Below are 14,199 nucleotides of genomic sequence, written 5' to 3'. Positions count from 1 at the left end.
GGATATCCACACGGGCATGCACAGGCTATGGCAGAGACATTTCTCATGTTCTCCCACGTGTGAAGAGCCGGGGTGGTCAGGGGCTCTCCAGCAACTTCCTGGCCAGCCTAGGTCTTGTGCCATGGCAGGTGACAGGCACTGGGGGTCTAATCCTGCTCTGGATCCTGCCAAAGTGGCAGAAGGAGTAGAAGGAGCAGTGAGGCAGACCCAAGTGGTGGTCTCTGCCATGTTCAGGTGTCCTGCATTTCTTACTGTCCCTTGGGAAAGGCTGACTCGCTCAAAACCCAGTAGCAATGAAGCAGAGATGCAGAGCGGAGGCCAAGGAAGTGGGGGCTGTGGGATGCTCCTGCCACATGTCCCAGCCTCTTACCATGGCATCTGGCACAGTCAAGGGGTAGCATGTTGGGGTGGAGGTGCTTCCTAAGAAGCCACCTCCACGCCCAAGGAGGAACATGGCCATCTCCTACTCTAGCGACAGGCCAGCAAGGGGACTGGGCACAGGGGCAAGGGGCTCACAAGAGGACCGAGCTATTTCCTCTTGGGCAGACATGGCATCCTGACATGTGGTAAAACAAGAGTGAGGAGGCGATTGTCCCAAGGGACTGGCAGGCCAGGGGGCAGCACTCCATTCTGCCACTCAGCTTTCTGTGCCACAGTGGAAGTGCTGGGGACCCTCCTGTCTGCTGAGGGATGTAATGTGAAGTCTCTTGGAGAGATGCATTTGCTTCCCTCTCTCCTCCCTTTTTCGTACGGTCAGTGTGAAAAGCAACTGGCAGAGGGTGGTGCTGACTGGCATGCTGGGGGTAGCCTTGGGATAAGCCCCCCAAAAAAGTCCTCTTCCTGGGACTGGCAACCAGGAGGAGGGACGACTGCTGGGGTTTCTCCAGGAGCAGCTTAAAGCCTGAGAGCCAGCATACAGCACAGCCCCAAAGCTCATGGTCCTTCGCGGCCATGCAGTATCAGAGCTGCTGACCCTTTTAGAAGCACCCTTTGAGAGGGAATTTGGCAGATGAAGCTGAAATGGGGACAGTGCCTTGCCCTGCGGCAAGCAGGAGCCCTCCCATACTCCCTCTCCAACCCTGCGCAGCGCAGCAGGGTGGAGAGTGCTACAGCAAAGCTCTGCCTGCACATTTGGGTGCGCCTGTTCACACCTGCTGGAGGGGAGGACAGGTGAGAAAGGCAGCAGCCTAGTGGGGTTTAAGCATGTACAGGTATCCCGTTTGGCCTTCAGAGGTGCAAATACTAGCTCTACAATTAAATTAAATCACAATTTGTCTTGAATTTAAATGCAAGCGCAAGCTATAAAATCCCACTCAGGCACTTGTAAATGCCTGTATCTGTTGTAAGAAGATGCACTTCTGCCCCATTCCCTTCACTGTGCCCAGAGCGCAGTGTCCAACTGAGCTGCTAGCTGTCATACTGCTTTTAGAGAAGACACACATATAATGAAGTAGTGGGTGCCCAAAGTGTTCCCCTGCAAGCCCTGAGGTGCTGAGGCATTTGCAAGTAACCACAGGCTGGTGGCCAGGGCATGATACAGAGCGAGCAGCCTGTCATTGCTGCTAACGATGTGCTTGATGGGCAGGCTGAAAGGCTTCCAGAGGAAGCCTATGTGGCACACCTGGCATGTTGACAGGTGAGGCCAAGACTCATCTGACACTCATGACATGCTTGATAGAAGAGGCAAGGACTTGTGCCCCAGCAAAACTGTTTGCAGATTGCATTTATTTGCTTTGATCTTGGTCTTTGGTGTTTCTCTCCATGCTACGATAAATAAAAAAGCTCAGGATCCAAAAGAGCCGTTGCTTGCAAGTGCCTCCTATGTATGTAACGTACAGACAAGCACATCTGCCAAGGGGACTTGGAAACAAATATACTATTGAACCCCAAATCATAGTCTTTCTTTCCAACCAGGCAGAGACCCAGCCTCCAGGGAGGTGCTCTGGAGTCCGCCAGCCCCTGACATTGAAAGCAAAACTGGATGCTTTTTATTCTGCAGTTCATTAGTGTGCCATCCATGTTTCCACCGCAGTGCAGTTGCATGTGGGAGCTCCCTTCATCGATATACATGAAGGTACCCACTGTTTGTCACAGCCTGTCTTGTGGCTGTGGTCTCCGCCCAGCTCTCCAGTGAAGGCCCATCAAGACCCATGCATCTTGGACGGGAGACAGCCACCCCCGGAGCAGGTGTTACAGGAAATGCATCTTCCTCTCTTTGTCACCTGGTCTGTAGCCAGGTGATGTTGAAGGGCTGGAGTTGCCATCTTTCAGATAAGCCCGAGCCATGTATCTTACAGCTCTACAAAGAGCCATACTGAGTCAGAGCAAAGGTTCATCTGCCCCAGGAGCCTGACTCCAGCAGCTGCCTGCAGTGGGCACCTAGAAAAATCTGTCTGAACAGGGAGAGCCTATTAAGATATTTCCTCATGAGACTTTCCAGCCTTCAGCAATTTGAGGCTCAGGGACTTCCTGAGATGCAAACAATGTTCCTACAGTTAATAGCCCTTGATGGATTTTTTTTTCTTCCATGAGATTATCCTTGTAAACTTTTCACATCCACAGTGTGCAACAGCAAAGTTTCCTTGGCTGAATTATACGTTGGGTGAAGACAAATCCCTTTTTTGTTGTTCTACACGTGCCTCATGTTAGTCTTACTCAACGGCCTTTTTTCTTGTGCCTCTTGAAGCCACAGAGAGTGTTTGAATTTTTATTTGACACTCTGACAAGGGAGAACTGCTGAGGGCTGCTGAGGTCCTTCAGTCCTGCCTATCTGAAACAGCCACTTGCCTGTGCAGAACTGTAGGGCCCAGTTCCACCACCACCAAGCTTCGCTTCAGAAATGATGCCCCACAGCTGTGTGTGGAGAGATCTGATGCCAACAGTGCTGCAAGCCAAGACCCTGTATCTGAACCTCTCCAAATCTGCAGTGTGTGCACGCAGCCTTTGCAGCTTGCGGGTCATAAGACAGCATCTTCCAAACTTGCTGCCCCTTGGCTGAGCTGTGCAAGGGGCTGAGCAGCTGGGGGAAGTACTGCCCCAGCACAGCCTGATGAAGCTACTCATGCAGCATGTTGAACAGCAGTACAGCAATCTCTAGACTCAGGCCTCTTCCTGAGATGTTATTAGCAGCTGCATCTTCCATGCAGCATCAGCTTTTTTCTGCCCTTATGCTACAACATCTTTGGAGGACTTGGTCCCCTTTTGTTCGCAAAAAGAGGGCATTTTTCTGTTACGGGAAATTGAAGGTGTTGATGTGAGTGTGCAGCAGGGATCTGCTGGGCAGTTGTCTGTGGACACTTTATACGTGTCCCCTGGCACCAGCCCCAGCTCAACCCGGGAAGAGGCTGCTGGTGCTACCAGGATGGGGACCTGCAGCTGGTAAAGGGGTCCCCCCACTGCAGCTTGCTCATCAGGCAGCAGCAGAGCTTGGCAGAGAGGCCTTCCCCTGGCATCTTCACAGCAGCCCCCGCATCTCTGGTGGTGAACGGGAAAGGTGAGAGGAGGCCATTTCTCTTGGATGTGTAAACAGCCGCAGCCTGAGGATGGGGCTTAAAATCCGGTATGGACCCAGGAGAGGGGATAGTTGGCTGGCACTGACCCCGCTGTGGGTCAAATTAAACTCATTTATCCAAATCATCTTAGAAGCATCACTATGACGGTGCAGCCAAAGCGGATGTCATCTAACCAGGGTGACCCTCACACCACTGCAGAGCCAGGAAGCACAGAGCATGCAGAAAGCCCTTTTCACCCTGGAATTATCACCTGGGGAGGCTTGAGGTGTCTAGCAGGACAGTTCCAGAGAAGCCAGGGGTCTCTGCTGAATCAGGGGCAGCCTGGCACGACCATCAGGAATCCTACCTCCCTCTGGACACACACACCTCCCCGCCGTCAGGCGCTGCTGTGGGCCTGGCTGGGTGACTGAACCTCCCTCTGCTCTCTGAAATGACATCTCTAAACTGGAAAGAAGTTGCAAGAGTTTTATTCCCCTGTTTATTTCAAAAACATTTTTCCTCCAAAACTTCCACAGGACTCAAATCCTTTCCTGCAAGCGCCAGGGAATCATTATTTGTGTATTATTGTCACGCACAGGCTGCAGGGACCCGCTGATGGGGAGGCTCAGTGACAGCAGTGAAATCCCCACTTCAGCACAGTCCAAGACAGCCAGTGATCTGGCCTTACCACACACCCTCCCGAGGCAGCTGTCCCCTCACAGCTCTGCTTGCAGCTTCTCTGCAGTCAGAGACACCGTGTGGGGTCAGAGACACACATTGGCTCCATGTGTACCGAACTGGGCTTGCTACTAGTTTTCTACATAAATAGATGATGCAGGAGTACTGACCTCGCATTTAAAGCTGCTCTCCTGTTTTCCCATGTTGGGGGTTGTCCAGTAACACTTTCTTTCTTTCTTTCTTTCTTTGTCTCCAACCAGATTGTGGCTGCTATATTTGCTATTGCAGGGATAGTTATGATGACGTACGCGGATGGATTTCACAGCCACTCCGTTATTGGGATAGCCCTGGTGGTGGGCTCTGCCTCAATGTCTGCTCTCTACAAGGTAAGCACACCTGGGTCTTCCCTCCCAGAAAGACACCAGTCACCCCGTCACTCACTTTAACTGCTGCTGTCTTACTTGCAAGCCTTCATGCAGTTCTGTGCCACAAGCCCTTTTTTGAGGGGCTCTGCATAAACACACTGACTCTGAAACACTGCATTCAAGTATGCCCTTGCTTTGATGTCTGCCCTCACTTAGGATAAAAACTCCTGTTTCCGGGGAAGAGTCTTCTCCAGCACTCACAGGAAGACTTAGAGGTGTTCTGCCTCTTTGAAAAACGGGGCTGCTTTTCCATAGGTGCTGATTTCAATCACTCTGGAACCACCTTGCAGAGATGTAGCTTATTTTTCAAGTCACTTTGTTACCTCCCCTTACCAGTCCTCCTTCAGTGGCACACATGGTCTACACTGGGCTTAAAGTATTGCTTCTCATGGAAGTAATTTTACGCTTAAAATCCAAAGCATCTGGTCTCATCCTGACCAGCTGGATAAGCTGCAGTATGCTTAAGATGACATGTAGCCTTCTCTGCTGGGCAGAGACCCATTTCACTCACCCTGAGACGCATACGTGTGTGTGCCTCCATGCTGCTCATGGCGCTCAGTCGCAGTCCACAGAGAAGAATAAGCACTTGTAGGGTGTGGTTCCCTCACCCTGGCTCAGATGTGGAGACTGGGTTGAAGTGCAGATGTCTCCATCTGGTCTAATGAATTGCACCTTACCAGTCCTCCAACCAAAATTGGCCAGGCAAGCCCTGCAGCCTTAGCACAAGCAATCCAGGGAGACTTGCCAAACTGGGATGCATCTGTCTGTGTCCCTCAGTGCTTTCTGCTCACTTTTTCAGATCAGCCCATGTCTCACACAAGGGAGGTCATACAGCTCTCTCCTCTAAAAGAACATTTCCTTGCAAGACCAGAGTTGTGGCCTTCCAGATTCAAGGCAATGCCATGGCTCAGGAGGCATCTGCGGGCAGGCAGGGTTATTCAAGGCAAGAGCCTGGCTCTGACTCCTTTCCCATGGCTTCTCTGCTCCCTGGGGGGATGGGTGTCTCAGGGCTGCTCCACCAGAGCCCATGCAGAGGGAGGTGATGGTGGCAGGGTGCTACTCTGCAGTGCATCCCACATGCGAGGACCGATGGAGATGTGCAGCTTGTTCTGCAACAAAAGCCATTCTGCTCCTGCTGCTGCCACTCTGCTCTTGCTTTCCACTGAGTGTGGCTCAGTTTCCACTGAGTTGCGCATGCCAAAGGGGCAGGCAGTTCTGCAGGCAGACAAGCTGCACCATGTGCAGCAGAACCGCCTTGGCCTGCCCTCGTAGCCCAGACACAGTCACAGTCTGCCTGTGCTGGCTTCCTGCCTTGCCAGGGGCAATGCGCCATCCTCAGGTGGCAAATGAAGAGTAAGTGGCTTTTGAGACATTTTGCTCCATTATGCAGAGCAGCCACACAGCTGCACTGGCTGATGGCTGAGAGGTGGAGGGCAGGCAGCAGACCATGAGCATGGCAACCCTGTAAACTTGCCTGCAGGGTTCTGGGTAGGCGAAAGGAAGAGACACTGGCAAGGGAGCAGCACAGAGCTGCTATCCCAGCACAAACCAGTAAGTCAGAGTCCATTGGTTCTCCTGGTTAGCAGTCCTGCTGCAGGGGAAAGCTGTACCCAGAGCCCACAGGATCCACTGGATCCTCTACAGATCTGTGGTGGGAAACTGATGCGGACCCCAGACGAGACCTGTCCATGGGGGTTCCCAGATGGGCTGCTCACACCCCTTATTTCCTCTCTCTTTATCCCTTCTCCCACTAACAAACTAAAGCTTTCAAATCTCCCTCCCCACGCAGGGACCCTCGTTAGTCAGGCTGCAGCTGGCCCCTGGGCTGCGGGGCTGCTGCTGCACTCCCTGCCTTCTGGAGATGAGATGCCAGGGAGAAAGCAGTCCAGCACTGTAAGCCCGCATGGGGAGGCAGGGCCAGCGGTGCCCATGGGCAGGCTGTGCTGCACAGCAGGACAAGGTGGGAGGACAGCCAGGCACCATGGACTGTGCTTGCTCACCACCGCAGCGCTCCTCAGGGGTCAGCTCAAGGCCTGGACCAGCAATATCTCCTGCAGGGAGATCACACACATTGCTTCATTTCCTCCTGCTGCCCTGCTTCACCAAGTCTTCTGTTTTTAATGCCAAATTTTCCAGAGGTTTTCCTGAAGGGAGCATGCAGAAAAAAGACCAAAGGTTCTAAGCTAGGGTTAGCGACTTTCCCTTTCAGGAATGCACAGAGGAAGGTTCTGAGTGACAATCAAAAGTTCCCGCATGGGCTCATTTGGCAGCTGCCCTGCCTGTATTCCAGGGAAGTGCCAGGAGGGAGAAGGCTGGGGCCCATGAGCTGCTCTCCACAGCTTCACAAGAAGCCATCTCAAGTGTCTGGCAAGCATCACCACATAGGTACTGACTGACACCACTTGGCACCCAGCTGAGCCACAAGCACTGGCCAGCAGAACAGGATGCCAGGAGCCACTGGAGACAGGACACCAGCCTTCAAGAGGAGCCATGAAAGAGAGTCAAACCCACGTGTTTTCCTCTTACAGGTTTTATTCAAACTTCTTTTGGGCAGTGCCAAATTTGGAGAAGCTGCCTTATTCCTGTCTGTGTTAGCTGTCTTCAACGTCCTCTTCGTTACCTGTATTCCTGTCATCCTTTATTTTACCAAAGTGGAGTACTGGAGCTCTTTCGACATTGTTCCTTGGGGAAACCTCTGCGGATTTTCAATTCTTTTATTGAGTGAGTAGCTGGAGGGCTCACGCACTGCTTGGGGTGGAGGAGGGTACCAGAAACTGGTGGACGCTGCAGACTTCTGACATACTGGAGGTGGTTTTGCTTCTTCTCAACCTAATTATTATCTTGAGAAATCATGCAGAGAGCCCATTCCTAAGTGGCAATGTAGACCCCACTTCTGCTGTTATTACTGATAAAAAATATTGTGGCCATCATTAGAAGGTGCTGTGGGACTAAACTGTAAAGCTTGTCCTAACTCCTGCTCATGATCTCTGCTTCGCAGAGACAAGCAGCACTTGCACAGGTTGTGACGGGGAGCAGCCCTGCCAGCAGGGCATTACCTTGGGCTCATCAGCATCCCCTGAGCAACTAGGCTAGGCCAGACCAGTCAAGTCCAGCCTCTGGCACCTCTGCTGACTTTGGTAATAGCTAATTGTTATTCCTAAAGAGCAGGAAACTTCTGTAAAACATAGCGTTGCATATGAGAGTTTGGTAGGTGGCACTCCTCTCTTCTGTTGTCACTGCTGTGCCACCAAGGGAACCCAGCTTGGGAGGGATGCCAAATTTAATCTTTAATGATTCATGGTTATCAGATACGTGATGCTGTTGAACACTAGATGTGTTGACTGTTGCTGCCACAGTTGGTCCCTAAACTGAACGACAGCATCACATCTCCTAAACCTTTCCTTTCACTTCTACTGGCAATAGCCCTTCCCCATCCCTATCTGAGTCCTCTTATCCCGAACAGTCAGAAGCACCTCCAGTTTACTAATCAGTGGACTCAGTGGAAGGTTTCTCTAATAAGTAGTGCAGAACCTGGCAAGCAATCACTGGGTTGTGCAATGCATAGGTACTACTAGAAGAGCCCCAGGTCCTGACAAATTCGGTATTGGCAAGGCTCTCCTGACTTTGCTAATCACCTTGAAACAAGGGTGAATTTGGTCCAAAGCAATTATTAGTTTGAAATGAGACACTCCATGAACAGTATATGGTATTCAAATGGAGTGCTATTATAATAATTCAGTTGTAATGATATTGTAATGATATTATAATGATATTGTAATTTCATTGTATGAAATTACATTTAGCAAGTTCCTGTCTGGAAGAGGGTTAGACTTACCGCATCTTCCACCTGCAGCTGGAGGCAGCTTTTCTACAAAAAAATGTATCCAGACAGAAGTGACCGTTTGGCTGAAATCTCTCAGATGAAAAGAGTTTCATCAGGGCAAAGTGGATTGGTATAGAGTGGGATCACTGCACATGACACTGAGAGACAGGTTGTACCCAAACCTCACCCCGATCCTGCCACTGGACTCCAGAAACAGTGATGTCTCAGGCAGATGGACATGCAGCAGACGGAAGTCTGTCCAGGAATAACAAGAGAAGTTAATATGCCTTCTATTTAAACAACACACAGAGGGAGTAATAAGGGAGTAATAAATGTTTCAAGTGACATTCCCTCTGCCTAGTTTCACTGTAGTGGTTTTCCTTCCTTCTTCAGCATTCAATATTCTACTAAATTTTGGGATTGCTATTACCTACCCCACCTTGATTTCTCTTGGAATTGTACTGAGTGTCCCAGTGAATGCAGGTAAGAATTTTTGCCTTTTGCATCTTAATGAATATGTTAAATCTGTGGCCTTTCAAATACACAACAGGGATAAAAGCAAATAGCCTTATTAAACATATTTGCAGATACTCTCAAAGACTTGGGAGATGACTCTGATTTAAAATGTGTATTTTTGGTGTTAAATACATAATGTGTAGTATTACATGAATATTCATAAACTCTAGAATTGTTTTTTAAATTACTGTCCGTAGAAGCCTGATACCGAAAACCAAAGTAGATTTGAAATCATCTGTCTCTGGGCTGAGATGAAAATTCATGGATGAAGTAGAAATCAAATCATAATTCAAGGCAAGCTTAGCACTAATTTGAAACAAATAAAATTGTTTACATTTTAGAGCAAATATGTACTAGTAATTCAGTTTGCCTTGGTAAATAGCATTGCAGGTGTTTATCCAGAGCACTGGACAATTCGGTTTTGGGCATGGCCTGGTACATTTCTCCGACAGCTTTCTGAAATTAAGTGAAAGCCAAGAGACTGCAGAGCCCTGCAGAGGCTGGGCTGGGCTGGGGAGGAGAGTGCAGAGGCAACCCTGGCCCAAACCAGAGCTGCCCCTCCCAAACCAGGCTCCTAAAACCCAGCGTGCTGAACTGGTGCTGCGGTGGAGGCAGCAGCTCCCATCTTTGTGCTCTGCGCGCAGAACGGGCAGCACTGGCGGCCCCGGCAGACTTCGGTGCTGAACGGTGTGATCCCCCCCAGAGCATGTGCACAGCAAAGCATGCATGCAGGGTTTCTCACTCAGCGAGACAGCCAGGGCGTGAAGAAAAATTTACACAAAGGAGCTGCTGTGCTGGGGAAGGGAAATGCCCCTTTCTCTGCATACCCAGACCTCAGCGGGAGTTCCCGTGCTGTCAGGGAGCAAGGGAGAAGATGCTGCTGGAGACGAGAGAAGAAAAATTTACACAAAGGAGCTGCTGTGCTGGGGAAGGGAAATGCCCCTTTCTCTGCATACCCAGACCTCAGCGGGAGTTCCCGTGCTGTCAGGGAGCAAGGGAGAAGATGCTGCTGGAGACGAGAGCTGCAGCTCCGGGCACTGTGCCCCTGTGCACCCTGAGCCCACAGGCCAGCTCCGCCGGCTCTGAAGGGGGCCGCAGCCTGCTGTGTACCAAACCAGCGGGAAGGGTCCAGTTTCCCTGTCACCACTGCCTCCATGTTCTTCTGCCACAGCCAACCTTCAGAGCTGGGGAGGTGAGGGGTGGGGGGTGGGGAGGGGATACTGCCCTAACGCTTTGTCCCATGTATTAACACCTGTTCAATGTCCCACACAGTTGTTGATCACTACACGAGTGAAATTGTCTTCAACAGTGTCCGAGTAATCGCCATCATCATTATTGGCCTGGGCTTCCTCCTGTTGCTCTTGCCCGAGGAATGGGATGTCTGGGTAATAAAGCTCCTCACACGTCTCAAAGTCCGGAAGAAGGAAGAAATCCCTGAGGGGAATGGAGACATTGCTTCAGGACTGCCTAGCAAAAGCCGGAGAACTCGGCCCTCCATGTCATCCTTTGCTCATTAAATGCTCTTTTTACCAAAACTTTGTGGTTAATGTTATATAAGATGATGCAAAGGTCTTTTCTTGGGAAGCACACCTGTCCAACACGGTGTACATACCTGTACAGTTTTGATATGATCACCATCTAAGGCATCGAGTCTTGGCATGTCCAGTTTGCTTGTACTTTTTTCACATCAGACCTTTCACTTAAGTAGTACACCGAAAAAAACTGCAAACCAAGAACCTCTCTTCTCTTTTTAAATGAATGTAATATATAGTAAAAATATATTTGCATAGGTTATTTTAAAGAATGATTTTCATGAAAAGCAGGGCAGACATTTTGACCAGTAGGTACCGAATGACGCATTGCACACTGTGATTTAAAAGAAACAAATGCTATCCTACATCACACATTTATTTTTGACCAGAGCTGTACTCTGAAAGTGTTCAAGGAACTAAAAGGGAATCTTTGGGGTTGGGAAGCTGGGAGAAGAGTGGAAGGAAGGATGCTTGGAAATCACTCTGTGTAGATGAGCGCATGTTGCGCTGCAACCAGGAGAAAATTCAAGCGCTAAAAATGCTTGCACTAGAGAGAGAAAGCAGTCTAGAGCCCAAATCTCCTTATTCTGTACATGACTGTAGTCCACGTTTAAAATCATGCAAGAGAAATCCAGTGCCTTCTACAGAACTCTTGTCTTTATCCACGCAGAACCAGGTCCCGCCGCAAGGCACTTGCCATGGCAGGGCTCAGGCTTGCGTCCCAGGGAGACCCCAAATTCCTACTGACATCAGGACATGTCCCCCATATGTGCCATGTCTTCTGTGGGAACACAGGGCCCAGGGGACTGCAAGTTTGCACGCAGGAGACTTGGTTCTCTTCTCACTTGCACAGGTTTTACCCCTGTGTGGAGCTGCGCTTGGTTAACATCCATGTGGGGAAGGGGCAGTCTTGGTCATGGGTGGGACAATCTGACCGAAAATTATCAAAGGGGCTGGCAAGAGCGTGGTTGCTGATGTACAGTCTGAGAGCACAGACTAAGGGGGTGAATCGCCAGTTGCTTTTACTCCATAATTGTGAGTGTTAATAGTTAAAAATGTAAGATATTTACATCAAATGTAACACTTTTTACGAAACTTGTAAGCACCAGGATGTTTACTTATGCGATTTTGGTTCGCCATTAAATTTCTATCTGTGATAGATCACATGCTATGTAAAAAGATGGGGGGGAAAGGTTATAGTTTACTATTTTTGAAGTTTACATTGTTGCATACAAAATTAAAAGTATTCTTTTGAACTGCTGCCATAGCCTAAGTGTCGCTGCTGCCACTGAGGTCCTCTTTGTCTCAGGCAGGAGTGGCATCCACTTCAAAACATTTTAGCAAATCAACTCCAGATTCCATTACCTGTTTGGCAAAGCTAAATAATAAAAGATTTTAAACTCAGCCTCGGTCAATGCTACCTGTTTCCTTTTCTTAACTGCACATTTATTCCAGATTTACCATGGGTTGTATTTGGCCAAAGCGATCAGAAGGGAGAGATGCAATCCTCAAAGCAACCAAGGCTGCAACTTGATGCACTGCTTGTCAGTCTGTCCTTGACAGCAGAGTCTGCTCTGGACAAATCTGTCTGGAGGGCTGATGTTAGGCATCAGTCAGGAAACACAAGTCCAGCAGAAGCAGACCAAAGGAAAGGCTGACATTCCTTTGAAACCACCAGTGAGCAGCTGTACATGTGTATGCTAACAGGTATTTAGGGGCTGTGGATGGGACATGAGTTTGTAGATTAATAATTCGACTGTATGTTTGTTTCCTACATACCTCGTCATCATCAAAGAGACACTAAGGACTTGCTGCATAGATTACCATATGGGAAAAATCTGAGGCTGGGGGAAGCTGCTCACAATGACTGTCCCATTCAGTGTTGCACACCTCAATTTTTAACTCTGTTTCTTTGGGAAGCAGAGGAGGGTAAGGCACAGGACAGGAGCACTCACAGCACCAGGTACAACTCTAATAACTGGTTTGAAGGGCACACACAGAGACTTGATCTCAAAGCTCCCAGAATAAAGTTTACTCCATCTTCAGTCATATCATTTTGTCATCCTCAAAGTACCCCACACCCCTCCCCAAGCCCCGTCTGGGACAAGGCCAGGGAAGAATGTAAAAACAGTCCTTCCATTTTCCACAGTCCTGATAAATGTAATCTGCTGTTATCTCTGCACTCCGTTTTACCGTGTTTTCGAAGCCGTCAGCATCAGCGTTGGTAGGTATCCAAAATGCTCTAAATGCCACTTGAAAATTCCCAACTAAAGTGTGTTTATTACTAAAAAGGCAGGAGATTTTTTAACATTCTGTATGGATTGTGGGGGGATTTACACACCAGGATGGATAGCAGCATTAGTAAAATCCTGTGATTTACCAGATTAAACTGTCATTGCTTCTGTTGGCTCATCCTTCCCAAGAACAGGCAAAACACATGCAGGGGCATGCCCAGGATGTGATCGGGAGAACATCAAGAAAGTCACATGTCCATATGGGTATATGTGTGCATCTGTAAATGCCAAAGCTTCACAGATCTGAAGCTGAGGAATGAAAGGAACTGGAGTTGTTGGCTCTCACCAGAAGGACAAGGCAGAGAGCAAACCCTTCAGAGAAGACATTAGATATAACCAGGCCACCCTCCAGGTGAAGGCAAGATTGAACCCCGGCGATCTTGGACTGCTAAAGGACTCCCAGGACAAATTCAGTGCCTTGGAGATGAAGGCTGACTTGTAGCAGGCTCCCCTGCCTGCCAAAGCACTGGGTGCAATCTCTGCAGCACCCTGCGAGTCATACCCACTGCTGCCCTGGATGAACCTCACACAACTCTGCAGAGCCATACCTGCTCTGCGGAAGAGAGCAACAGAAGCCTGGAACCAGCACTTTTAGCCTACCCTTGGCCACCTGAATCCTCCTGAGGCAGAACGGCAGGTCCCTGCAGCATCAGGCCTTGCTCCCTGGTGTCTTTGAAGTGGTCTCCTGCAGCGTCAACTGTGTGGCTCCTGCCCTCACAGAGCACTGCCAGGCACCAGCACGCACGCTTGTTCAAGGGCTGACCTGGATGGGCAGCTTTCTGCCCAACTTAGCCCTCACAAAGTGCCTTGGCTTCTCCAGCAAAGGGAGAAACCAGTACCCACTCAGTGGGCTTGCTAAAACAGCAAACTGAAAAAAATCTCGGGAAAGTAAATAACATCACCACACCCCATTGCTGCTGCCAGCTTTTGCTGCCACACAATACAGCAGTGAGGAACCTGAGGACGGAACAGCAGTTCTCCTCCCTTGCAAGCCTTTCTCCTTGGCCTGCTGTCTGTAGTTGTCTCCTGCTGCTACCTTTATCAAATTTTTTTGTTGCAGCTCTCCACAGTGACTGCATGAACCTTTCATCAGCATGTGAGTCAGAGCTGGGCTTATTTTAAAATGTTTCTTCTGTTCTTCTGTCTAGGATGGTTGCACTCCTATCAGTAGTCTTCAGAAGATAGCTACGAAAGGCTATCAGGCTAAGCACAATACTCAACAGATGAACAGAAGACACTGAAACCAGCTCAACTGTTTGGGGGGTTGAGGGTACACTAGCAGGACCTGTAGATCACCATGCTCTGGGGCTGAAGTATTATCTTGTGAATCTCAGGGACTAGTCGTTTAGCCCTGGCTCTCCAGAGTGCTCTGTTACAAAGCTAGTGCAATATTGAGTTGGTCAGGGTTAATACAGACAGTATCTTCAACAGGTAGGGAAA

General features: G+C 49.4%; 1 protein-coding gene across 1 annotated transcript in view; it reads left to right on the top strand.

The window, feature by feature from the left end:
* The window catches only part of SLC35F3 (solute carrier family 35, member F3), a 12,539-nt gene extending 2,079 nt beyond the window's left edge, over positions 1-10,460 (top strand). Inside the window, exons 2-5 of the mRNA XM_010132383.1 lie at positions 4,430-4,555; positions 7,123-7,315; positions 8,811-8,900; positions 10,206-10,460. Of these exons, the coding sequence (XP_010130685.1) occupies positions 4,430-4,555; positions 7,123-7,315; positions 8,811-8,900; positions 10,206-10,450 (654 nt within the window). The 3' untranslated portion in view covers positions 10,451-10,460. The remainder of the gene's footprint in view (positions 1-4,429; positions 4,556-7,122; positions 7,316-8,810; positions 8,901-10,205) is intronic.
* Positions 10,461-14,199: the final 3,739 nt, after the last annotated feature.

This window comes from Buceros rhinoceros, unplaced genomic scaffold (assembly GCF_000710305.1).
Source record: "Buceros rhinoceros silvestris isolate BGI_N320 unplaced genomic scaffold, ASM71030v1 scaffold9203, whole genome shotgun sequence".
Taxonomy (NCBI): Eukaryota; Metazoa; Chordata; class Aves; order Bucerotiformes; family Bucerotidae; genus Buceros; species Buceros rhinoceros.
The sequence above is the reverse complement of the archived record's forward strand: the minus strand, read 5'-3'. Positions and strand labels throughout refer to the sequence as shown.